Consider the following 27,960-nt stretch of genomic DNA (forward strand, 5'->3'; position numbering starts at 1 on the left):
TAAGCAAATTCAGTCCTAGGTCTCTTAGACGGGGAAGTTTGGCTTCCCCTGATTAAAGTAATAAGGTCTTCAGCCATTCTTATTTGTTTTTTAGGCATAGAGGCCTGACCATGCGGTCTGGGCATCAGTTTTCTAGGCATAGTTCGAGTTTTAGGCCTTGAAGAAGAAGATGGCATCCGTTTTATGCAAGTCAGTAGGCCTGAATACACCCTCAGAAGCTGGTGCCTGCACAGCGGCTCCGGACCCATCCAAGGTAGAGACATCCGCAGGTTCCACAGTTGATGCATCTCATGGCATACCGGACTCCGAAAGGGTCTCAGTAGAGGCCTGCGAATCTGAAATAGCAAGTATCAGGGGCTGCAAAAGCGCCTCACTGTGTACCGGCGTACTGGCGACTGGCTTAGGAGAAGTGTTGTCGGCAGCTTTAGACCTAGGCTGTCTGTCTCTGTCTTTATCTTTGCATTTTTTCGGAATGTCGGTAGTCAGATGGCTTACCGAAGACATATATCTGGATAATTGAACCGAGTACCAAAATATTTAGAAGCATAAATATACTGGCGACGAATAATTTGTTGCTTAAATAAGGCACAAAACCGACAGCAAGGTTAGTTATGGTAAGGGCCTAGGCAAGGAATACATTATGAATGAAATTCTTTGTGAGGTATTTGCTTTCTACAAGAAATACAATTATTGACTTTTACTGACATTAGTTTAGAGCAAGAAAAAGTTTTCCCAATGGGGTACTTAGCTTTAGTTGAAGACTTTGGTTCTGAAACTCGAAAATGAAAATTTCAGGAGTCGGCCGACCAGCACTTGCAAACTGCTTCTGCTTCGGGCACCGCACGGCAAGAAAGGCTGATGTAATGGCATCGGCTGCATACTTTATACCCCTGACTACCTGACATCACGGAAGCTGAGACTGCAACCGACGCAGGACACAAGACTTTGATAATCAGGCCGACTGAGGGCTACTGCAAGCAGATAACCCAAATATGATGACTGCAACAGTGAAACACGAAGAACATCAGTACTGTTTTTCATTCCTGCCTCAGTGACATTTTGGGTAGATTCCCACGGTTAGCCATACATGGGAGATGGAAGGATAAGGATCCACTAGCAACTGCAAAATAGTCCTAGCACAAACTTCTCTAAACCCTGAAAAGGAATCTAATTTGTAGTGCTTTGTGAAGGTATGAAAAGAGGACCAGATTGTTGCTTCTAGAATGCTTCTAGAGTCTGCCCCTTTCCAATATGCCATCAAAGAGGACAGCTCTAATCGAGTAAGACTTAACCTTGCCTGGAAAAGATTTACCATGGTGGGAGTAACAGAAAACAAAAGCAGAGGACAACCACCCTTGACTTTTCTTGGTCCCCATATAGTAGACAAACAGCTGTTCAGCATTTCTAAATGGCTTTGCTCTGTTAATGTAGTACCTGAGCTGCCTGTGTACATCCAGGGTATGTAGAATCTTTTCTCCCTTGTTTTTTTTTTTTTTTTTTTGATCAGGATAAAACACTGGGAGATGAATGGCTTGATTCATGGTAAATTTGAAACAACTTTAGGCATAAATGATGGATTAGCACTTAACACAACCCTGTCCTTGTGAAAAAGTAGATGAGAAAACCCCACCATGACAGCTTTCAGCTCAGAAACTTAACGTGCAAGATGTCTTAGCAGTAAGTATAACAGTCTTCCAAGTAATGAACAGGAGATCAGCCTGAGAGGCAGGTCCGATACGAGGTAAGGTTAATACATAAAGAACATCGTTGCGATCCAAGGGAGGAGGAATTTCATAAACTGACCATAAAAAAGACAAAAGATGGAGATCCATGGGCATACAAGCTGAGATGGATGCAAGATACTTTGATAAAAGCAAGTAGCTCACGCAAATATTTCAAACCAGAGGGGTCAAAGACATTTTAGGACTTCTGTTACTAGCTAGGTACCACCTAGAAAACATCTTCTACTTGTAAACAATTTTTTTCTAGATGGAGAATTTGTACATCCACATATGACAATTGCATAAAAGTTATCAAAATAGAATCATCCAAGTTGTCAGCTACATTTGCTCTAAGATGGAGTATACCATTCACCCTTGATGCTGTGTGAGCAGCTCCAGTCTGTGACGAAGCTTGTGGTAATTGCCTTTGGCCAATTACATTAAAAGGAAGAACCAACTTTGCCTGTGCCAAAAGGAAGTAACCACAATGATACTTGGTAATTATTTCTGAATCTTTAGAAGCAAATTGGGAATCATTTGAAAGGATGAAAATGCATACAAGAACATTCTCAGAACATTCTCAGCCATGGGAATAATAGATCATCTGTCTTCCAAGCATGGCTGCAAGGACATCTTGAACAGAATCTTTTCAGTTGTCTGTTTTGAAAGGAAGCAAACAGAATGATTTGAGATATTGCTCACATCTGGCTCAAGTCCTGAAAGACGTCTATATGGAACTTCCATTCTTGAGGGTCTATCCAGGAACTCTCTGCCTCAGTGTTTTGCTTTGATGGAATATATGTAGCTTGAAGAGGTAGACAATGCTGTACAGCCAGCTCACAGGCCATCAGGTACCATGTTAAGACAGTGTTGTCAGTGACCACTAAAAAAGGAGCAGAGTCCATAAATAGTGAAGAACTTTTATAGCAAGAATCACTGCTAACGTGTTTTTTTTTTACATTTATGTGTTTGGTGTGTCCTGAGACCCCATAAACATTGCACTTAGACTTCCATCAACACTTCTTCCCACAGAAAATCTGAGGAGTCCATCTGGATAGATGGGACTGGGATCTGAAAAGAGAAAGGGAAAGGGAGTCCTTGATTCAGGGGCAGTTGATCCCTCTACCACTGCAGTTCCTGTTTCACAAATCCCCAAATCCCAGTACCGAAACCTGGAAATCCAGGGGATGAAGGTGTGGGGTCCAACAATTCCCCACAGAATTTTTCTCACGTGCAGTCTGTCCAGTGGTATCATTAGCATCAGTAATGCCATAAGGTATAGCATTTTGAGGAACTCTCTTGCTGAGGCCATATACAGAAGAGAGAAATCAACAAAATGCTCTGATAACTCAGAACTTTGTCTTCTGTCAGGAAGGCCATACTTTTTACTTTGTATAGCCAACACCCAGAGAAAACAATTTGTTGAGAAGGTGTGAGGGAGGACTCTTAAAGGTTCAATTCCCAGGTGGAAAAAGAGGGATGCAACCTTGTCTAAGGATGTCAGGCTCTTGAATACAGAATCTGCACAAATCAGCAAGTTGTCCAAAAAAATAAAAGTAAAACTGTAGATGCCTAGGGTTCTGTAACAGCAAACCACTGGAGCCACCCAAGGTCCAATAGACAGTCCAAAGGTTAATGCAAAAAACTATTGATGTAAGCCAGACACAGCAAATCTCAAAAATTTCCTGAAATTAGCATTCTTAAGATCTAGAGTCACCATGAAATGGTGGTATGGAATCAACGCTGGGACTAATTGTAAAGTGAGTATTTTGAATTATTAGAATTTTACAAAGGTGTTTAGAAAGGACAAATTTGGGAAAGGTCTCTAGGAGTGCTCCTTTCTTGGTTCCAAAAGATTCTGGAGTAAAATCCTTTGTCTATCACATGCACTGGTTCTATCCCCCCCTACGTCTACCATGTGATAGAGTATTGCAGAAAACAACACTGTCTGGTCTGGTGAGTATGGGAAAATTCCACTGAAACAAGGAAGATTTTCTGCCCACTCCCAAGTGTATCCTCTCCAAATTATTCTCAGAACCCAATGGTCTTAGAGTATTTGTGGCCAGGATGCAGGGCTGAGAGAGAACCTGGGGGTAAGAAGAAGAGAAGGAAGGGCAGTGGGGGTATAGGGGTTCTCTGTGACTTGGCATAATCATTTCTTTGCAGAGGAATGACCTTTTCCTGAAATGAACCTCTTTTGTTTGGTTTCAAAGAATTATCCTGCCACTTCCTTTTATATCCCTGACTTTTGTTTGACTGAGATTTTTGTTTGTTTTGCCCCTTGTAGGAAGATGCCCTTGTTTAGGGTGAACTTGGGTAGAAGAAATATGTTAAATAACCCATGCATTAAATTTGCCTCCATCGTCCCAGTGTTTGGGAATCTGTATAAAAGAGGGCCAAAACACCAATTCAGAACTTATAGGTGCATTCAACATTTTGGCTTTTAAATCATCAGTGAAATTCTGATTATATAATAAAGCATACCATCTTAATACAAAAGAAGAAGCAGCATTTCTCAAGATTGTATCTGCAAGTTCAAGCACACCTCTCAAATCATGTTTTAAAACCTGAGTCAAATTACAAACAACTGAAATCCACAAACATCAACTTCTTCTTTTTCTTTCAGCTGTTCCCATTAGGGGTCATCATAGCGGATCATCTGTTTCCATTTCTTCCTGTCCTCTGCATCTTGCTCTGTCAGACCAACCACCTGCATGTCCTCTCTCACCACGTCCATAAACCTTATCTTAGGCCTTCCTCTTTTCCTTTTACCTGGCAGCTTCATCCTTAGTATCCTTTTCCCAATATACCCAGCATCCCTCCTCAGCACATGTCCAAACCAATACAATCTCACCTCTCTGGCTTTGTCTCCAAACCGTCCAACCTGGGCTGACCCTCTAATATACTTATTTTTAATCCTGTCTACCCTCGTCACACCCAGTCAAATCTTAACATCTTTAACTCTGCCACATCCAGCTCTGACTCCTGCCTTTTTGTCAATGCCACTGTCTCCAACCTATATAACATAGCTAGTCTCACTACCCTCTTGTAGACCTTCCCTTTCACTCTTACTGGTACTCGTCTGTCACAAATCACTCCTGACACTCTTCTCCACCCACTCCACCCTGCCTGTACTCTCTTCTTCACCTCTCTTCCACACTCACCATTACTCTGAACTGTTGATCCCAAGTATTTAAACTCATCCACCTTCGCCAACTCTACTCCCTGCATTCTCATCATTCCTCTATCCTCCCTCTCATTCACATACATATATTCTATCTTAGTCCTGCTGACCTTCATTCCTCTCCTCTCTAGAGCATATCTCCACATCTCCAGGGTCTCCTCAACCTGTTCCCTACTCTCACTACATATCACAATGTCATCTGCAAACATCATAGTCCATGGGGACTGTTGTCTGATCTTGTCTGTCAACCTGTCCATTGCCACTGCAAATAAGAAAAGGCTCAAAGATGATCCTTGATCTAATCCTACCGCCACCTTAAACGCATCTGTGTGTGTGTGTGTGTGTGTATATATATATATATATATATATATATATATATATATATATATATATGAACACTCATCTCTGAAAAGCTCTAATCTTTAAAACTGGCTAAACAAATATCAACTCTTTTAAACTAGGACTCACACTTGCATTACATTTCAATTGCCACTACAATTCCTTTTTGTCCAAATGCAACCCCAAAGGGCCACATCTTGGATTTTCAATATTCTCCAAGACAACAAATTTAAAACAATGTGTAGGATACAATTTAATGTGCCTAGCCAAAGCATTTGTTCTTGTGCTTTAGAAACAGCATACACATGTTCCATTATCCTATCTTTTACCACCTTTTCCGTCCTGTCCACATAGAAAGTGGTGCAAGACTCCCATAAGACTGTATACACCACTCTTTTTGAATTGCAGTTTTAATTTCCTTGCATTTGATACGTCTTCCCACTGATAACAAATGCCTGGGTACATTTTATATAGGGGCAAGCTTTACAAAACCCACATCTTTTCATAGTAAAAACGTGATTGTCTGGGGAAGAAGTAACAGGCATTTCCACGAAATCTTTTAAGTTTTTACCTCTCCTGAAAATTATTGTTGTCTTGTCTCCTAACTTGTTAGCCAACTCATGATCGTCCCTGATAATTATCCAATTTTTCATAATTATTCTTCTAAGCTCTGCTTGATCTAAATAAAAAGTGGTGATAAGAAACTCTTATACTTGTCATTCAGAGGCAAAACAGTTCCACTTATTCAAGTCATTACTTCGGGCCCCCCATTAGATAGTGACTCTCCCATGCTACTTGGAGGTGTGAACTGTGGCTTTAAAACAGGTACATATACATTGTTCTGTCTTTTAATCATGACTTCATCTACAGATGAATCAAAAAAGGCATCCGGATATCCACGTCCTAAAATCATGGATTTTAACAAAAAACTTTCTTTCACGAAGTATTCATATGATGATGTCATTTGTGCTGCCGAAACCATCTGCCATTTTAAGACTGCCTTTTTCTGCTGGAGAGGATGATAACTTTCAAAATGTAAAAAAAAAAAACATTTGAATACATGGGCTTCCTGTATATTTTAGGCACCAAACACACATTGGTATCCTAAGTGCCACATCCAGATACGCAATGGTGTGGTCATTCACCTCGAATGAAAACTTTAGAAAACCCGTACAGCTGTTGATATATTCCTTGAAATTCGAAACTGCCTCAAGGTGCCCTGCTCATATGAGAAGAATGTCATCCTGGTATCTAGTGTACATGGTCCAGGATTCTTTGAAGCTACTGTTAAACAAAAACTTCTCCTCCCAGGTAGTCATAACTGCATTACCATAAATGACCCCACAAGCTGCACCCATGGCCAAACCTTTTGTTTGCAGAAATAACTAGTTTTCAAAAAATATATAATTGTTATACAAAACAAATTCCATAAGATTACAAAGCAAATTAATTTTATCCAAATCCGAATGAAAACGTAAAAATTCTGCAAGCCATTCCAGTCCCACATCACGTGGGATCACTGAGTACAGATCTTTTACATCAATTGTAACAAACAGGCCATGAGTGACTATCCCCACATCGCTACACATCTGTAAAAATTGCCAAGAATCCATTACCAGGTGTTCACCACTTGAACATATGGTTTCACCTTAAAATCCAGGTACTTTGCAATAGGTGACATGATGGAATTCCTGGCATCCACAATTGGACAAAATGGCAGATTAACTATGTCCCTGTGGAGCTTAGGAACTCTGAATAATGTGGGGATAACAGCCTCTTTTATACACAAATACTCATATTCTTCCTTCTGAATTTGACCCTGCATAAACATATCAAGCTCTGGAGTGAAGAGCAACAGAAGTTGCTATAGCTGTAGTTGAATGTGCTTTGATATTGTGAGGTTTAGGCTCATTTGTACGTGAATATGAAAAAGCAATACAATCTCTGAGCCACTTTGATAAAGTGACTTTTGATACAGAATAGCCCATTTTTGGACCAGAGAAGGAAATGAAAAGTTGATCTGAGTTGGGGATAGATTTAGTCCTAAGTAAAAACATAGTTGCCTATGTACTTCCAATGAGACAGTATTCCCCTTTATTGGAAGTGTTTGGAAAAAACACTGGGAGTTCAATGGATTGGTTCACAGAAAAATCAGAAATCACTCTGGGGAGAAAAGATGGACTAGTACGCAGTGATATTCAGTCTGTATGAAAAATTAAGTACGGTCTCTTGATGTATAAGGCTTGTAATTCTGATATCCATCTAGCTGATGTGACAGCTACCAAAAATAGAGATTTCCATGATAGGAATTTGAGATCACATTTTGCAGCAGGCTCAAAAGGGAGTAAAGAGAGAGACTGTAGTTCTAGGGAGAGATTCCATGCCTCTAAATGACGCCTGATTGGAGGTCTGCTATGAAACACTCCTTTGAGAAAGGTCTTGCATAGGTGGGTGGAGAAGTGAAATGCCTTCTAATCCGTTATGAAAGTTGGAAATACCTGCTAAATGGATTCGTATGGTAGAAGCTCTGATTGCTCCATTCTTAAAAAACTCAGAAAGGTATTGAAGTATAACAGAGACCCGAGCTGAGAAAGGATCTAGCATCCATTCGTTAGACCAAAGAGCAAACCTTTTCCATTTATCTCTGTAAAGTTTTCTGGTGGATAGCTTATGGGAGGCCAGAATGATATCACAAACAAGTGAGGAAAGGGTTTCCTGTCTGGTGACTAATGGAGTGGAGAAACCAAGCTGTCAGCTTGAGAGTGGACAGATTTGGGAGAGTCAACCCTTGGGGGTGAAAAACTGAGTCTGGACGAGTGCCCAGGATCCATGGAGGTTGTAACAGGTGAGGCCAGAGGAAGGGGAACCACACTTGATGAGGCCAGAATGGGGCAATGAGGATCACCTTGCATCTCAACTAAATTGCTTTCTTAAAAAATAGGAGTATTAAGGGAATTGGACGATAACCATAGAGGAAACCCGTGGGCCAATCATGAGTCAGAGCTTCTTTCAGGGACTCCCCCTCTGGGGGAAAGAGGGCAAAAAAGCTGCTGCATTTGTTGTTCAAAGGGGAGGTGAAGAGATCGCACCAAGACTGGCCCCATCAGCTGAAAATTTCTGCCATCACTATTGGATTGAGACACCAATCGTATGGAAGGAGGATGCATCTGCTCAGCCTGTCCGCAGTCACGTTGGAACTCCCTGGGATATGCGTTGCTAAAAGAAAGCAGTCAGAAGCTATCGCTCAGTGTCAAATTCTCATGGCCTGTCAACACAGGGGGTAGGATTTGGTTCCTCCTTGTTTGTTTATGTACCAGACTACTGACATATTGTCTGAATTGCAATCATTCCTGATGGAAGGAGCGGATGTAATGCCTGCAACGCTAACAGCACCGCTCTTAACTCCAGAACATTGATATGCAGGTTGGCCTCTAAGCTCAACCACGTGCCTTGGACTGTCTTCTCCTGAAAATGGCCCCCCCACCCTATCAGGGAAATGTCCATGGTCACCGTGGTGTTAGGATGAGGAGTCTGAAAGGGGCGACACCAAAGTTCTGCATCTGGCCTCATCCACCAGAGGAGATCTTGCTTGCAAGAGTTGGTAATGAGGATCTGCGAGTTTAGGGGGTGAAGATTTGCCAACCATTGGGACAATAGGAGCCATTGTAAGAGTCCCATGTGTAATCTTGCCAGAAGAACTACCGGAATGGTTGCAGCCATGGACCCCAGAGCCTGGAGAACTTCTCTTGCTGACACCTTTCTTTGACAGAGTATCACCTGTACTTGCAATCTTAACCTCTGAAGCCTGTGAGCCAGTAGAGGTACCAGGCTGCCCCTATAAATTCCAGTTGTTGGGTAGGTTGTACGTTGGATTTCTCCCAATGTACGGTGGTGCCTAGGGACTCCGCTAGTGAGAGTATGTAATGGAGGGCCATGGTTAGAAGATGCTTAGTGGGGACGGAAAGGAGCCAATCGTCTAAATATGGAAACACCTGGAATCCTTGAAGTCTCAGATGAGCTGTCACCACTGCTAAACATTTTGTGAACACTCTGGGGGGCTGTCGAGAGACCGAATGACAGGGCTCGGAACTGGTAATTACTGGCTCCTAGCTGGAAGCGAAGGAGACTCCTGGAGCATTTGTTAATTTTGATGTGGTAATATGCATCCTGTAGGTCTATCGAGCACATCCAAACATCCTCCCATAAAAAAGGGAGAATGGATTGAATAGTGAACATGCGGAATTTGGTTTGAACCACTGATTTGTTTAAATGGTTGAGATCCAGAATGGGTCTCCAGTCCCCGGTCTTTTTTGGCACCAAAAAGAATCTTAAGTAAAAACTGGATCTACACTGGTCTGGAGGGACTGGTGGGATGACTCTTTTTTGACACAGCTTTCTTATCTCTGAAGTCGCTTCTTCCCTTTGATTGGGTAGAACATCAGGAAGGTTCTTTGTAGGTTTTGGCTGGGAGGTTAGAGGGATGTAGTAGCCTCTGGAGATTATTCTCTATACCCAACGATATTTTGTAACAGAGAGCCAGGCAGTTTGGTGCAGAGAAAAACGAGCCCCAACTGCTTCCTGAGGAAAGCAATCAGGCAACGCTTCAGGAGCATTGATAAGACCACCCAGAAAAAGAATCCCTGGAGTCTTGGTTTTTGGGGACCCCCTCTGCCCCTAAAGGGGCATCTTCCAACACTGAAACCCCCTCTGTCTCTAGGGGAATCCTCGCCACGTGCGTTACGGAAAGGACCTTGAGATTTTTTGTGCCATATTTTCCCACTCTTCGCCGCCACCATAGCGTCAACTGGCAAATCTCTGGACCAGTGGGGTGCTCCTCTGGGGGATCTTATCTGATCTCTGGGGAATGGCCTCAATAGAGTCAGGATTCTGCCACACACACTGCAAGACGAGCTGGACTAACTCGTCGGCAGGTGGGTCACCCAAGAGGTAGAAGGCCAACAGCAAAAAGCCTGCAGGAAGACGGACTCTCCTGAGGAAGGGTTAGAGGACTTCCAGCCACCCCCTCTGTTTCAATATTTCCAGGATGTCTCCAAAGGAGACATAGTCAGAGGGTGATCAAGGGGACCCCTCCACATCATCGTAGTCCGTATCCTCTGTCAAAGACTCTTAAGAAGAGTCAATGTGTTTCCTCATACACGCCTTCTTCCGAGGAGGCTCCTCAGTGGGGATATCTGAGGAAGACTCAGAAGGATGGGTACCCTGAACTAGGGTGTCCTGAGGCTTCTGCTGTCGGTGTACTGGGGAGGTGGCCCATAATAGCTGTGGCTCAGAGGGAGCAGGGCAAAGTTCCGACGTCGGAGTGCTTCCTGAAGCAAGCACCCTCTCCATCACCCAGAAAGCAAGCCCGCCTGAACAGGAATGGGAGCCCAAAACCAAGTAGGACAACCACGGAACCGGTGGTCACACCCCACTCCACCAGACCCACTCCTGAGGATGGAGCCTCAAGCAAGATCGGGGCAGACGTTATCCCTGGATCTGAGGATGGAACCGATAAAACACCCGGAACCGTGCTCAGGATGGAGGATTCCACCCCCCAACCATGAGTCTGAGGAAGGGAGGGTCCCAATGGAACCGAAATCCAAAGGGGTGGCCTCGAAGCCTCAGTGAGAGTCACTGTCAGCACCAAGGAACGGGTTTCATAGGTTCATAGGTAGGTTCATAGATAGGTACTAGGCTATTGGCCCTAGGGCCTATACAAGCCTAGGAAGTTTCCACAAAAGAAGTCGGAGCAATGGGCTTTGGAACCGACATATCTGAAGGAGGAGTATACTCCGCAGTCCTGGGAGCAACAGACCCAAACCACAAAGGGGGGGGGTGAGTCTTAGGAATATTTGTTATCCCTCTGGCTGTCAATAGCTGATCCAATAGGTGCACCACAATGAATTCGGAAAGACTCCTGGTGCACCTTGTGGATACTCCTGAAGGGGAGTCGGATCGGTCCAGAAAGGGGCTGTACGTCTGACCTAGAAACGGATCCAATGAAGGGGAGTATCGGCTCCATGGTGTTTGAGCTAGTGGCACCACAGTCTCTAATTTGGAGACAGGTAGTAAGGGAATCAGTGGCATAGAAAATGGAGGCACTCTGAGTCGAAGTTATCGGTTCCAAAGGAATTGTGTGCATCAAAACCGCTTTTGGTGTGGTAAAAGGTGAAAAAGTCAGTGCTGTAGCTGTTGTGGAAGGTAAGGTTGGAGCTGTAGTTGACATGAAAGGCAGGGTCAGTGCTGTAGAGGTCGGTGCCGAAGGTGGCACCGACATCGAAAATTCTGTAATGTCCATGACTTCGGTCAAAGTGGCAATTGAAGCAGAGCTCGGAACAGAAGCAGTAGTCATCGTCGGAGCCGAGGAAGCAATCCTATGCTCCGATGAAGATTTGTGGGCCTTATGTTTGTGAGACTTGCCCTTATCACCAGCCGGTGAAGAGGGATCTGAATGGGGACATTTCTTGTCCTTCACTGGAGGGGTTGAGACCTCTGACACAGAAAGGGCCTCTGAGAAAGGAGAAACTAAAAGGCCTTTCAAAATCAGTTTGTTTTTCCTTTCATTCAGCATCCACTGACTAAACTTAGACAAATATGGCAAGGAGGTTTAACAGAGAGGTGAGAAACCCCAAACATTAAACACAGTCATCGTGCAAGTCGCTGTTAGGGAGTTTACCATTGCAGAATGTGCAATGTTTAAACCCCGATGTCCCTTTTTTGTCAGACATTTCCATGCGCACAAAATACACACATTACTAGTATCTAAAAAGAAAGACGGAAGAAATAGAAAGAAGATGCCAACGATGGTATCAAGCGATACCACAAGGGTAAGGAGAGGGAGTACCAACGATGGTATAAGAAATACCCAATGGGTAGAGTGAGTTAGATAAAATAAGGGTAAAAGAGTGAGATTTGGAAAAAAGTTTAAAAAATACACAATTATCAATACAACAGAACACTTAGCTGGAGAGCTTGGTGAAATGCTGCTATATGGCTATGCGGCTAATGAGATCTGAGGTAACAGGGAGAAGGGCACTGTGGGTAGCAGCTTAGCTCGAGAGTTTTTGGTGTACGCGAGCTTGGTATTAGGCCTACACGGTTCCGTGGGGCTCAGAATTGAACCCATCAGTCATGAATGGGAAGAAGATTAACAACATCAGATGACAGGATAAGGGAATATGTGTATGGTATTTCTAAAGCACAAGAACAAATGCTTTGGCTAGGCACATTAAACTGTATCCTATGCATTTGTTTTAAATTTATCTTGGTAAAGTTGACTGAACATCCAAGGGGTGGTCCTTTGGGGTGGCATTTGGACAAAAAGAAACTGCAGTGGCAATTGAAATGTAATGCAAGTGTGCGTCTTGGTTTAAATGAGTTGATATCTGTTCAGCCAGTTTTAAAGCTTTTCAGAGATGAGTGTTTATACACACACACACACACATACATATATATATATATATATATATATATATATATATATATGTTTTTGTTAACAATTATTTTAGTGGTTGTTTAATTATTTTTTTCATCTTTTCTACGCACGCTTTTAAGTGGCTCTGTTAGTATTATGTGATGCATTATACAATGCTTATAATTGTGTGTGAGCTCTTTAAATGTAATACGATGAAAGTCACATGATGATGGGATGAGTTATAAATATGGTGGAACATTTAAGTGCATTTTATCTGATGAAGTCTGTCTATCACAGACGAAAGCACTAATCATGGTTGTTCTACTGAATAAGGTTGGACTAGTTGATGTTTCTGGATCCTGCCGGTTTTTATTGTGAAAATTACAATTTTTTTTCATATAATACTTTTGCTCTGCAGAAAATAATGCAGCAAAATCATCCAAACTGTACTCAAATTGTAAAATAAATGTCCACATATAGCCTCTAAAATTTAACATTCTAAAGGCCACATTAATAGAAAGAGTCATCCTTGTGCTCTGAAGATCTAACCATTTTCTCTCTTTATTGGGGGTACTGGATTAGATGTAGCCAAGGATTTTTTACTTGAGCAGGCAGCTGGGGAGACTGCGGCTGGGTCAGTTGTCAAATGAGAAAACAGACCTGTCATATCTGAGGAAACCCTATATTTTCTCTGAGCCTTTTCAGTGACTGCCGGAATACATGTTCTGCATGCAGCTTTCTAATCAACTTCCAAGGCCAGTAAATAATAGCCACATACCTGGACACCTCATCCTTTATACAATCATATACCCTGCCTAGCTCTCAAGTATTTCCTGACTGCTAGCAACTAAAAGCACCACTAAATACAGCAATCATCTGAGGAAAAGGGTACACTTTTGTGGACTTAATCTCAGGTTCACCTTCTGAAGAATCAGAGTGACTGGGCTCGGTGTCAACTAGGAAATCATTACTGCCCTCAACAGATCCTCATCATTCTCTGAAACAACCGAAGGGTCTCCAGACAAACTAGCACTACAGCCTTGTATGGGAACACAACCACCAGAATTATCTGGCTGCAGAACACTCTTAGCCAAAGAAACCACATCAGCCTTATAAACAGCTATAATCTGATTATCAGTGGTGTTCTTGTGAACTTCACTACTAGATAAAATATCAGAAGATAGATTATTAGGACTGGCAAGGAGTCTCTTACCATGGACTACTTATGCACCTAAAGGGTTTGGTTCTCCCATTCCTACACCAGGTACTGGAACAGCCCCAGAGAATTTGACTAAACCCCTTTTCATAGTGGCCAGCAAAACTACACTAGAGAGAAACAGGGCAAAAGGTAGGTAAGTGGTCTGCGGACCGAGCAGTAGTCCCATCAGAATCACTAACCATTGGCTGAGCCATAGTTTAATTTTGTTTCGTTTTATTTTTAGGTGTAACCAATTTGATGGGGGAGGGTACCAGAGTTAAGATCCATCAAGTCAAGGAAATAATGGTCTCACAATACTGCATAATGTATAACAATAAGCACTTAAAGTTTCTAGGAATAAGTATGCCCCCACACAACTAATTCTGCCAAACTGTTCTATTATCACAAAAAAAAAACAGTTTGAAATGTAATCAGAATTCCTTTGCAACTAACAGAAGTTAAAGAATTTACAGTATGCAGAGTCCAAACACCAAATCAACTAATGTGCAAAACCATTGTTAAAAATATATCCACACACTAACCGCGATAATTTAACTTCTTATTTTCTTGTCAGAGAGAGTAAGCTTTCCACAGTACATTCAAATAACTTAATTTGCGGGAAAAATAGCATCTGCTGTTAAAAACACACAGAGCACAGTCATACATACTGTAAATAATGTATAAATGTTGAAAAATCGAAATCTGTATGGTCAAGACCATATAATCAAGTTTTTGAAAACTCAAAGCTTTTGAATGGAGATTGTGGTACAATGTGGATCAGGAAATGTACTCTTTTTCTCACTGTAGAGTGATCTTGGAGTTGGTATATTTAATTTGCAGGGGATGTGGGGGGTGCAGAGGGACTTTGCAGGCCCCCCTGCAAAAATGTAAAAAAGTTAGATTTTTGTGTGTGTGCTTTGTGTTTTTTTTTTTTTTCTTTTTAATGTTTGAGTTTTCAGAAACTTGATCATATGGTCTTAACTAAATGAATTTCGAGTTTCAGAAAACTCGATCATCTGACACAGACCTAGATATATAAATATATATATATATATATATATATATATATATATATATATACATATATATATATATATATATATATATATATATATATATATATATATATATATATATATATATATATATATATATATATATATATATATATATATATATATTTATACACACACACACACACACACACACACACACACACACACGTATGTATACACGGGTCAACTTCAGTAGACTGAAATGCCATATCACCAACTTTTAAAACACCATGACTAGAAGAACAAAGTTTCATATGAGTAAAACTTGACATTACAAATGTTTTGAACACTCAGTGTTTGAAATGACGACAGTCTGAGGTGAGCGGAATAGGAAATCCACTCATTTCTGCAATGTAGTGCAATCCTGGAGTTGGTATACTTAATTTGCAGGTGGTTTGGGGGCACAGCCCCTCAAACAGAGGTTTGGGGGTCACATGCCCCCTGCAGCAATGCTTTGTTTGGAATTTGGTAGTTGTCATTGCAGGTAAGATTTCTTACTGAATATTCATGTCAGTTCTATAGTTACCGATATGAATATTCAGTGGGTTTTGTTTGGGTTTTGATTAGTGGGCAGATTAATTGAAAAGTTATCATTTCCGCTGTTTATATTTTATTATATATTATTGACATTATTACAACTTTCTGGGATGAGCTTTTTGTTATCGGTGCAGCTGCCTGGAAGGCATTCATTGAATTGTGTTTAGTAGCAAGTACACATTTTTAAAGATACAGAAAACTATTTTACGGGAGGTGTTTTGAACTGTGTATTGAACACAGTTGTTATCTTCACCAGTCGGGTAAATGAAAGTCAGGTATTTGCAGTTTCAGTGTTTTGAACTTTTGGCCACATGGTCCCTGAGTTTTAAAAGTCAGTGATGTGGCATTTTGGTCTACTGAGGTAGACCCATATATACACATACATACATACAGACACATAAACACATATATTTCTCTTTTAATAAATATAAAAATAGAAAAGAATAATAAATCTAATAATAAAACAGGAGGAAGGGAGTCCACTAATGGGGCTTGTCTGAGCAGTAAGCCAGAACAATCAGCACTGGATCCTGTACAGCATCACAGGACTTTCTTCTCTGCATGGCAGAAAAAGACTGAACACTAACTTCCAGTGACACGTGAAGGCTTCTATCTTAGGATATGCTCAGCCAATCAGCTGTCACAGGAAGACAATGAAAGCTTTTGAAAGCTAGCCAGTACTGGGTTACTTTGGCAAATAAGCCAAAAGTGCCACCAAGGCAGTGGGAATAATGAACATTCACTTTTCAGTGTATACTTTTCAGTCACACATTTCTGCAGCTCCTTATATAATAACATTTCATAATTATTGCTTGATGTTTCTTTATTCTTAACATCACTCGTGAGATCATATGTATAAACAACAGATTTAGATGCTACCAAGTACCTGGAATTTGTACTGCTTCACATCTGCTTGAATTTAGAAGACATCTGTAGATTCCGCCAGTGCGATTTCCCTGTTTGCTTTGTTTGTATGGAGCACTAACAACAATCCTGTGGTAAGAATAAATTAAATGAAGAAGTAATATAATGTTTGACTTAAATGTGCATTTTAAATTATATCTGTAATCAGATGTAACATGACAAACACCCCCTGTACTACAGACCAAACAGCAGGTGTCATAAGTTACTTACCTGTGCTGGAAATATTCTGCAGTATGAGTCACTGTCTACATAAAAGCAACATGAATGAATTTGTTTTATGCATTTATTGATAAAACAGCAAAACTATAGACTTTCAAGGTGTTACAAAAATTAAAAGATGGGCTATAAGATGGCAAACCAATCTGTTAATGTGAGTTAAATGTATACACATACTGAATATTTACAGGATAATTATGGAAGACAACACAGCCACGACAATATATTGATGTATTTCTAGAATATGCATAAAGAATGACCCTAGTTTTCTAGGCTAACTACAAATGTGGCCATAGCAGTAAAAAGGCAATTGTATGTGGCAAGAATCAAACATATGGACTTACTAAAGTGTTAGAGCTAGATGAGCAAGTCAACCCATGTCCAGAGTAGGAAAATAAGGCAGTCAGAGGAAGGCAGTTTGGCATCTGAAGCTTTCCCAGGCAATTAGCCCTCATCCCATTTACCTACAATGCTTTTCAGAGTGCTCTTCCTTTCCAGATCTCTGTCATGCCAGATTAAACCAGAACAGAATTTACTGGAGCAGCACAACCTCTAGATTATACCAGCAAAAAAGCATGGGGAAGGAAGTTATGCATGTTGATGAGAATTGTCCTGGTCATCCACCTTTGATATTATGATAAGTGCATAACTTTTACTTAAGGTATGAGTCTGTTCATGGTTGTTAAAAGTATGGCAGTAGCTAAAGCTCATTCTCCTGGGTGATCATTATGAGAATACATCTCTGGTTGTTTTTTTCTCTGTCTATGTAAAATCTCAGCTGCGTGTGAATATCCATAGACTTCACCAAATATTTATCTCTGCTAAAATAGTAAGAATATAGGCATATACTAGGATTTGGTTCAATGTCTACCTCACAAATAAATGTGTTTGTTTGCAATGTCTCACTCTATGAGAAATACTCACTCATGAAAAATAATCCAAGGAGGTTTAAAAACATGTTTACAATTCAGGCACTCTTCAACCTGAAGTAATCGCCACTATAAAAAATGTCTACCCAGATAAAAATGTCAGTTTTTTTCAAAGCTAAATTACAAATTCCACGAAGAGGTGGGATCTTTCAATGGAAGCCTAATTAACAGGGTACCTCTCAAGATGGCTAACAGACATTAAAAGCAATGAATTAGAACCTTTACAAATATTAGAAATGGCAGCAAGATTAGCCTTTATCGAAGAATAACTAAGACATGAATAAAAAATTCTGTGAAAGACAGCTTAGCACAGCAGGAATCAGAGATATGAAGGGATCTAAACTTTTAGAAGTAGCCCAAACAAGTCTGGATCATGCAGCTGATATTTTACATGTCATGTGGAACTGTACTAAGATACATAACTTATGGTGTTCCTTGAGAGTAAGATTAGAGAAGATGGGATATGAAAAATCAACCCTTACTTGGGAGACAGCTATACTGTACATTAATATCAATCAACTCCCAAAAATATTAAAACATGTCTTTATTACGATGTGTACCCTTATTAAATTCTTTATTACTAAGAATTGGAATGTCATGTCACCAATTACATGGGAAAAAATTAGCAATCTTGCTATCAAATATATCTCATCTCACAAATTAATTTATTCAAAAACAAAAAACAAATGCTATTACCAAAAGTATTGGGGTTACTTGCTAGATATAATTCTTGACAAATAAAATTTGCATACAAATTGTCATGAAAAGTTAACCCTTAAATAAGAAATGAATGTAGTATAACCAGTCTTTCTTGTATCTTCTCCCTTTTCTTAGTATATGTGTAACTAGATATTTTCCCTAAACATACAAATAAATGGTTACATTTCTATTTTTACTTTATATACAGACTATCCCCATTCTAACTATCCCTTATGAGACCAAATGAACATAAGAATTCTCATACTTTACTTGACGATGTAGTGACTTCTTGTGTGTGTATATATATATATATATATATATATATATATATATATATATATATATATAAATTTCTTGGAATGAGATTGTTGTCTGTTTTCTTTAGATAGGTATTTGTATTGTTTATTTGTGTTTTTGAGTTACCGTATTGTTGTCATTATTTGAAAAAAGAAAATTGAACTAAAGAGATTTTGGAAAAAAAAAAGAAGTAGCCCAAACAAGAAAATGCATCCACTTACTTTGTTACATTTTTAAAGTATTACATTTTGGGACAGAGGTCAGTATCTGCACTAGCTGAGAGGGTTGGGTTCCTGGCCATTAGTGGAATTGGAATAAAACATGTCAGTAAAACTGAGGCCAAAGCAGGGGAAACCATACTTGTCAAGGCCAAAATGGGGCTATGAGAATGACTTTGGAATTGCTCTTCTGGGCTTTGTGAATGAATGTCACAACAAGAGGAAATGAAAAAGTGGCCATGAGTCCTGGGGACATTTCTAGGTAAGAACATCTGTGGAACATTCCCTTGGAGGAGGATGTGGGAAATGTAGTTGATGAACTTGGCAATGGACAGGGATGCAAAAAGGTTGTTGCACGTCTACCCCCAGTAAATGAAGAGTATATGCATTACTGACTGACTAATGGACCACTCATGAGGCTTAAGTAAGCAATAATTGAACATGCCCACTAGAGAAAAGGTTTCCCCAATAATATGACTGGCTATCAGAAAGTGATCAGTTGACATAGTCCACTCCCACAACCTCAATGTTTCTTGACAGAGGGAGTAGGAGTGAGTTCTCCTTCCTTATTTATATGCCAAACCACTGTTATATTGTCAGTGCTGACGGCTCTAACACCAATAGGCAAAAAGCCACAAACTTACTGCATTTTTACAAAGACTGCTCTCATTTCCAGAACACTCTTGTGCAAACTGGCCTCTGACTGTGATCATATACCTTGGACAGTCTGTCTTATGGCAACAAGTGTCTCTAGTAACAACCACTTTCGGAGTGGGGACTTGAACTGCCAGCAGTTAAGTCTGGAATATGAAACCACAACTAAGACGCAGATTGTGAGCCCTAGAACTCTTTATATGCAGTATTACAGGATTTACTTACCTGAACCACCGAACGTTTAAGACCCACAGAAGAGGTATAACGTACAATTTGCAAAGAGAACCATGCAAATGGTTGCTGCCACTAGACCCAGGGCTTTATGGCATAAGAATGCTGTGACTGTCTGAGGTTGAACTATTTGTGAGACCAAGTCCTATGATGGAAGAATCCTGTCCATGGAAAGTGGAGCTCTGCAGTACAGAGTATCCATAGAGTACACTATGAAGGTCAGCATATGAGAGAAATTCCGATAGACTTTGTAGTGTTAGCTGTTACTCACGAAGATGAGACAAGACTGAGACAATACTTCTGAGCAGAAATCAACTTTTCTGAGTTGGAACATTTAGAAACAAGCAATTTAGGTAAGGAAATAGCTTCACACATTGTAGCCTCTGGTGCACTGCAGCTATAGACATATATTTGGCAAACACCCTGGGGAGTGAACTGTGACAGAATGTAGAGTCTGGAATAGGTAATGAATGGCTCCTACCTAGAAGCACAAAAACCTTTTAAACTCCCTGACAATCATGATGTGAAGGTAGTCATTTTGTAGGTACAAAAGTAAATAAAGCAATAACTCTATCCGATGAATCAATCCCTGAGGATGGGATGACAGGTCCTGGGAATGATCCAGGATCCACGGGCTGTGAATCAGATGAGGCCATAGAAATAGGAACCAGACTTGACGTGGCCAGTAGGGAGCAATGAGGATCACTTTGCTTTTTAACCTCTGAGCTTTCTGGAGAAATTTTGGAATGAGGGGAAATGGGGGAAAGGCATACAGAACACCTGGGGGCCAATTGTTCGTTAGAGTGTCCCTCGGTGGTTCCTCCTGAGGGGGATCAAGGGAAAATAGCTCCTGCATTTGTAGTTCAGGGGGGAAGTGAATAGGTTGCAGCAAGGTTTTCCCCAATGTTGGAAGAACCGATCTGCTATTACAGGGTTGAGGGACCACTCGTTAGGCATCAGGATGTTCCTGTTCAGATTGTCCACAATAAGGCTGGAACTCCCAGGAATGTACGTTGCTATAAGAAAGTGATTGGAAGCTATTATCCAGTGCCAAATCCTCATGGCTTCCCAACACAGGGAATAAGATATGGTTCTGCCTTGCTTGTTGATATATCAGATAACTGATATGTTGTCTGACTGAATTGCAATGGTCCTCGAGGGTAGGGATAAATGGAACGCTTGGAACGCTAACAGAACTGCCCTCAGTTCCAGGACATTTATGTGCAAGTTGGCCACGATGGGGGTCCAAGGGCCTTGGACAGTCTTTCCCTGAAAATGCCCTCCCACCCTAACAGTGAAGCGTCCGTGGTCACCGTGGCCGTGGGTTGGGGAAGACAGAACAGTCAACACCAAAGATTCTTTTGTGGCTCCATCCACCACAGCATTTCTTCCTTGTAATGGTTTGTAAGGTGTATCAGTGGTTGAGTGGGTGGGTTAATAATGACCATTGTGCGGAAATGAGCCGCTGCAGGATTCTCATGTGCAGTCTCGCCAGTGGTACTAGTGTAATGGCAGCTGCCATAGAGCCCAAGAGTTGCAGTACAAGACGTGCTGATACAAACGTGTGAGGAAGAAGGTCTTGAATTTGGTGTCTTATTTTCAAAAGCCTGTGAGGGGGCAGAGAAGCTTGACAGGATGTCGTGTCGAAGACCGCTCCAATAAATTCCAGTGTCTTCGTTGGGGACATTTGAGATTTGTCTTTGCTGATTGTAATCCCCAAGTGGAGAGCGATACCTTGAGTGTAAGAGAGGCTGTGGACTAGGAGATTCCTGGTCAGAGTGGTAAGAAGCCAATCATCTAGACAGGGAAACACCTGGAATCCTTGTAGTCGAAGATGAGCTACCACAACTGCCATACATTTGGGGGTGTTGAGAGACTGAATGGCAGTGCCCTGAACTGGTAGTGACTGGCTCCCAGCCAGAAGTGGAGAAACCTCTGGGAGCAGTGATCCATCTTTATGTGGTAGTACGCATCCTGTAGGTCTATAGAGCACATCCAACTGTCCCTCCCTAGGAAGGGAAGAATGGACTGTACTGTGACCATCTGGAATTTTTGAGGTTTGATAAATTTGTAAAGTAGGCTGACATCCAAGACTGGTCTCCAGTCCCCTGTCTGTTTTGGTACTAAAAAAACCCTGAGCAAAACCCGGATCCTGCCTGTTCTGGTGCGACTGGTTGGACGACTCTTTTTCTTAGCAGTTTTTCTATTTCTAAGGCTGCTAATTCCCTCTGATTGGGTGGTACATTGGGGATTCATTTGACGGGTCTGGGAGTTAAGTCGAATGGTATTTGGTAGCCTCTGGATATTATTCTCTGCACCCAAACATCTGTAGTAATAAGATGCCAGGCTGGTAGATGCAGGGAAAAACGACACCCGACTGCTTCCACAGGAAAGCAATTGGGCTGCTGCTCAGTAGCACTGGCAGGGTCTTCCGGAGAAACAATCTCTGGCTCCCTGGTTATGCAGACCCCCTCTACCCTGAAAAGGGCGTCTTCCATATGAGTTGCCCCCTCTGCCATGGAGGGATTGTTCACCACGAGCGTCACAAAAGGATCCTTGGGATTTCTTGAACCATATGTTTCCTCCCTTCTGGTTCCTCAAGTAGGACCTTTGGGGGCTGCAAAAGCGTATGCCCACAGCAGACAAGGTCTTTCCATCTTTCTCACTACATGCAAGTGTGTCTCGTACCTTGGGTCCAGAAAGTGCAGATTCGTCGACAGGTGCATTGACGAAGGAAGATTTAAAGGGGTCTGCGAAGTCACACAATCACATCCAAGCATTACGTCTCATGACAACACCAGATGCGGCAGTTCGAGCTGCTCCCTCGGTGGTGTGAGATATCAAACGCATCATGGAGTTCGAAATGGATTCAAGGGGAGCTAGCTGTGAGGCAACAGTGTCATGCATCTCATCATGCAGTACCCCCACCAAAGAGGAAGACATTTCAAAAATTAGGTCTCTTTGGAGTTGAGTAAAGTGTGCCAGATAATTCAGCGACCAAATGGTGAAGGTTGCTGACGTATCGATCCGCTTCCCTAATCTGTCTATGGTCCGGGACTCCTTGTTTGGAGGATGGACAGTGGAACTCTCTTCTGCGAGTTCCCTCTTGGTGGCCGCCGTCATGACCATAGAATCAACTGTCAGCTGCTTGGACCAATGGGGCTGGTCTTCAGGTGTAGGTAAAATTTTGTCTGGCCTCCAGGGGACAAGTTCTACATTGTCCGGGGCCTTCCAGGCACACTGCACAACTACTTTAACAAGATCATCTGCTGGTAGGGTCGCCCAGGAAGTAGATGGCCGGGCATGGAAGGCCTGCAGAAACAACAATTCCTCAGAAGAAGGGTTAGAGGACTTCCACTCCCCCTTCTCTTTGAGGATTTTGAGAATGTCTCCGAATGAAATGTCATCTGGGGGAGAATGTGGGGACCATTCTCCCTCATCACAATCAGTGTCTTCTGTGATAGATTCCTCCAGAGGGTCAAGGTGCTTCCTCTTGCACCGTTTCCTCCGGGGGTGGCTCTCCAGTTGCATCTTCTGAGGAGTACTCTGGAGAAGGGGTTCCCTTCACAGGGCGTTCTTGTGACTCCCGTGCCCAGGGACCCGACATAGTGGGTTGGGAGAGGAGCATGCTAGGGGAGGTTTCTGATACTGGTGTCCTAGGTGCTGGCTGTGAGCCTTCGGAATGAAGGATCCTTTCCATCACCTGTACAGCAGGCCCACTCAAGCCCACCTCCAGTTGAGGGGTTCTGAGAGAACTGGAAGCCATCGAAGCCATGGACATAGATGGTGCCAGCGAGAAAATAAGTGCCGGATTAGGTACCAAGGTATGGGCGGTCCAAGCACCGCTCTGAGAAAGCATCGGCTCCATTGTAGCTGAAGCAGCAAGGGTGGTCGGTGCCGACAGGGGAGACACTGCTGTCAGAGAAGAGACAGTAAGTACCAAAGCGGACATCGGTACCAGGAACAGAGTGGATGCTGGAGGAGGATAAGCAGGGGAAGATGAGGTAAAAGATTCCAAGCCAGGAGGGACGGAAGGTCTAGCTGGAATGGGCAATCCCCTAGCTGCCAGAAGCTGGTCCACAACCCGCACTAGGTCTAGTTCAGAAAAACTCCTAGTGGATCTAAAGGAGGCTGCTGAAGGGGAATCAGGTCTTTCTAGAAAGGGACTAAACTTTTGCCCCAAGAAAGCGTCATAAGTTGGAGAATATACTGTCCTTGGCAGGTATTCAAATTTTGGAGCCGATGGTGCCGAAGAAATTGTCGGCCCTGTGGCCAGGGATGGTGCCAAGGCATGTACAGTCATCGGAGCCCATGGAGCCGAAGAAGCTGTCGGCACCATGAATGGGGAAGGTGCCAAGGCATGTACAGTCATCAGAGCCCATGGAGCTGAGGAAACTGTCGGCACCATGGACAGGGATGGTGCCGAGGTATGTACAATCATCGGAGCCCATGGAGCCAAGGAGATTGTCGGTACTGTGGACCGGGATGGTGCCGAGGCATGTACAGTCATTGGAGCCAATGTGGGAACCAAGGATGGCACCGAAGTCAGTGGTGCCGTGGTTGGAACCGAAATAGGAGTGAATACCATGGTCGGCACCAAGGGAGAGGACACAGATCCTGGTGCCGAGGAGGTCTGCTCCAACGGTGCTGGCAAAGCATGGAACCAACTTGGTTCCGTAACTGATGGAAATGCAGGAACCGAGTGACTCCATTTTTCCTTATTTTTTTGGTCTTAGGAGGGAGTGAGACCTCCGACCCAGACAGAGCCTCTGAGAAAGGTGTCTTGAGTAAACCTTTTAAAATAAGTTTATTCTTACGTTCTGCTAGTGTCCAATTACTAAAACTAGCACAAATGTCACAATCAGCTTTAATATGATCCACGCCCAAACAGTAGACACAACTGACATGTATCAGAGTTAGGCATCTTACGTCCACACTTCTCACACTGTTTAAAACCCAACTTAGCTTTGTCTGACATGGTAAGGAAACAATGCTATCCTATAGAAAAAATAAGGAAGAAAATACCAGTGATGTTATGTTAAGGAATACCACTAGCAAAAAGGGAAGGCCTGTCAAAGACAGGAGAGAGGACAGTAACAAAAAGGGTAAAAAATTAAATTATCAAGGAAAAGGGTAGGAAATAGGCCTAGGTTATAGGCGGCAGTGAGAAAAGGCTAATTTGACTAAAAGTTTAGTAATTTAGAAGAAAAACTGTCATAAAAACAACAATTTACTACTTAGCTTTGAGAGAGATGGCTAACACGTCTGACTAGGAATGTGGCAAACAAGATCTGGAGTATCTAGTATTGGGGCATTGTGAGTAGGTTCTTAGCTGAGAGTTTTTGGCTTGCGCGAGCTGGCAAATGGCTGTATCAGTTCTGACGACAGAACCAAGGTCCTATCTGTAATGTATGATCAAAGATTTACAACATCAGATGAAATGTTTCACTTTTTTCCTTCGACAGTCAATCACATTTGTGGACAGCAGAGCAGTGCAAAACTTCAAAAGGCAAACATTTATTCATTTATTTTTCTTTATTGACTGGGAAAAGGCTGAGTGGGTAAAACCCATTATCAGTGGAGGCCTGGAGAGAAAAGCTCCACACTGAAGTTATACATGATGTAGATTTATAAATGCAGGGTAAAACTTCTATACATGAGCTTATTTACATAGTTTTTAAATATTTTAAATCTTTCTTATATGAAAATAGCATTTTTAACACAATAAACAAGACAGAAATTAACATAAATTGGCTAATTATCAAATAGAGAAATATGATACAATAACTGTTAATGTATTTATAGTACGATGGCTGTAGGGAAAAGATCAAACTGGTTGTTTTTGAGTTTAGTAATAATTTACAGACAGACAAGTAGCATGTAGCTTAAAAATTGATGAGACAGATACTAAAGGAGAATTTATGGAAATGAGCAGGAAGATAAATGCCACAGGAGGTACTGTAGTTAATTGTGGGGTATGAGAGAAGGCAGAAAAGTAAGAGGTTATGAAATAAGTGCAGTATGAGGAAGAGCGGTAAGCTACAAAAAATTGGGAAGCAAAGTGGATGTAAGAGATGGAGAAAAATAATTTGAGTAAAGCTACCCAGGTGAACAAGAAGAGCAGAGTCATCTTTGGCATAGGGGCTGTTTAAGCAAAGTTCTGAAACTGTTTATGTTTTCTACCTGTATTAACTGTGTGGGAATTTCATTCCAGAGTTTTGACACATAATGACAGAAGACAAAGAATGGTTCTAGTGCATAACCTGCATCTTCCACTAGATAGCCTTGTGGAAAGTCAATCCTAGCAAACTTTGTGTACAGCTGACAGGTATACCATATGTATGACACTGAAAACTGCCTGGGTTTCCTGCACACACTTGGGCATTACCAAATGATCTGACAGTTTAAAGAGTGGTATCCATTCCTGTTAATTTATGTCCTTCCCTGTTTACCATATGGGGCTTTTTATTTCTTTGTGTGTACAGTCTATTGTTCACAAAACTTTAGAGAAGTGTGCTGTTACATAAATCTCCTGCTTGGTTTTTGCTGTCTCCTCTGACCTATGTGGAAAACAGATATGATCCCTTGCATGTTGTAGCACTGCACTTAAGAACATTATTCTAGACAATGAGGCCTGACACACCTCTAATATATCCCCTGTGGGTCCTTGGAATGTACCAGTGGCTAGTATATGTAATGCTGCACATATCTTTGATTCCACTGTGGGTTATCCTTGACTTCTCCTGGCTCTGAGGTAGGGGTAGCAGAGGTTGCATAGTTCTACTAGTGTTTCTCTGTCCACTATGTACCGTTCTGTGATTTCTATAATATGATAACTCAAACAGGATCTAAACACCATTCTTCTTCTTGACTAAGGGCTGCATTAGCAGCACCTTGAATTAAAAGCTGTTGCATATGCACATGAAGAACAGCAGAACCAACTCCTAACATTTCTTTTTAAGTCTAATAGTGCCACTATTCCAAAAGGTTTTGGAGTTCAGGGCAAAAGACTGCACTGAGTGTACATGATTGCTTTACAGCTTCCTGAATAGCTACTCTACCTTGGATTGGTTAATTAGCATATAATTTGGCTATTTATGCTTTCATTAGCAAATTCTGCCATTCAACATTGTTTTGAGGCTCTGCACCATTCGCTAATGAATACCAAATAGCACACTATTGTGTGTGGATAGCTACACTACGTGTACATATTCATGACCTATTAAGTTGATCACGTTCCGAAAATCGTGCTCTCTGCAAATCTGCTGTTAATTTCACCAACACAGAATAGTTATGGGCCAGTATTTCATCAGTAAGAGATAGCCAAGATATTTATTTAGATTTAGATCATATTTCCTGTATGCAGTCTGTCTATATAACTGACTGCTACTTTTTGTTCTTCTTTGTAGATTGCTTTGACCCCAAATGCTTAATTTGCATCAACACTACTTTACTATTTAAGTCACCATGCTACCAATGAGATATCACTTTTTATACTTTATCCTTCACCAAATCTAGAATGGCAAATAACTAGTGTGTGTGTGTGTGTGTGTGTGTGTGTGTGTGTGTGTGTGTGTGTGTGTGTGTGTGTGTGTGTGTGTGTGTGTGTAAATAATAATCAGTTTGCAAAACAAGGTCCATGGATAAAAGGGCAATGGAAGATGTGGTTCACAAACTGAGTACTGAGCAAGGGGCCTCTGGTGCTAAACCAAAGAATCAACTCTGTAAGTGAAGTGTGCAGTCAGTCTGGGTGTGGATGTTGGAAGCCTATACCCAGAAGAGCAATGGATATTTCTCCTTTATGCTCAATGGAATAGATTGCATTTGGTTACTGAATCAGATTTATGTGTGCTTTTCTTGACTTTTACCTGTTGGGTATCTGTGATTTGACATGAGAAATGATCCCTCTGGTGGCCAGCAGAACTGTTTGAGATAGTGGAGTGAATCCAAGTACCCCACCCCTGTCTGTCTCACACACACACACACACACACACACACACACACACACACACACACACTGGAGTAGCAACCTTGTTGGCAGCTTTCCAGTGACAAATGGTGGCAGTAATGCTATGTGTTGCATATTACTATGCCATTATTATTCTAAACACATTGACTACAAGTCACAATCTCATAGCAGACTGCTACAACAATACTACTTCTATGGCCCTCTTTAAATTACTTTTAAAATTTTACTTAGACATTTTTCATCCAGTATCTCAAGACTACTGCTTAGACTAACACTTTTTACCTCTTCATATTCTTCCTGGAGAGTATTATTCTACTTCACTGCAGTTGTTTTGTAAAGATTAATCAACTGGGAAATAAGAGTAAATACTTGCTC

At 41.7% G+C, this 27,960-nt stretch overlaps 1 protein-coding gene across 1 annotated transcript in view; it reads right to left on the reverse strand.

Annotated features, from left to right (window-relative positions):
• LOC122813657 (integrin alpha-X-like) overlaps nt 1-27,960 on the reverse strand; it is a 3,682,398-nt gene that overhangs the window by 2,886,501 nt on the left and 767,937 nt on the right. Inside the window, exon 3 of the mRNA XM_044086096.1 lies at nt 16,335-16,441. Coding sequence (XP_043942031.1) covers nt 16,335-16,441 — 107 coding nt within the window. The remainder of the gene's footprint in view (nt 1-16,334; nt 16,442-27,960) is intronic.

The sequence above is a fragment of the Protopterus annectens genome, chromosome 10.part0 (assembly GCF_019279795.1).
Source record: "Protopterus annectens isolate FY-2018-M chromosome 10.part0, PAN1.0, whole genome shotgun sequence".
Lineage (NCBI taxonomy): Eukaryota > Metazoa > Chordata > Ceratodontiformes > Protopteridae > Protopterus > Protopterus annectens.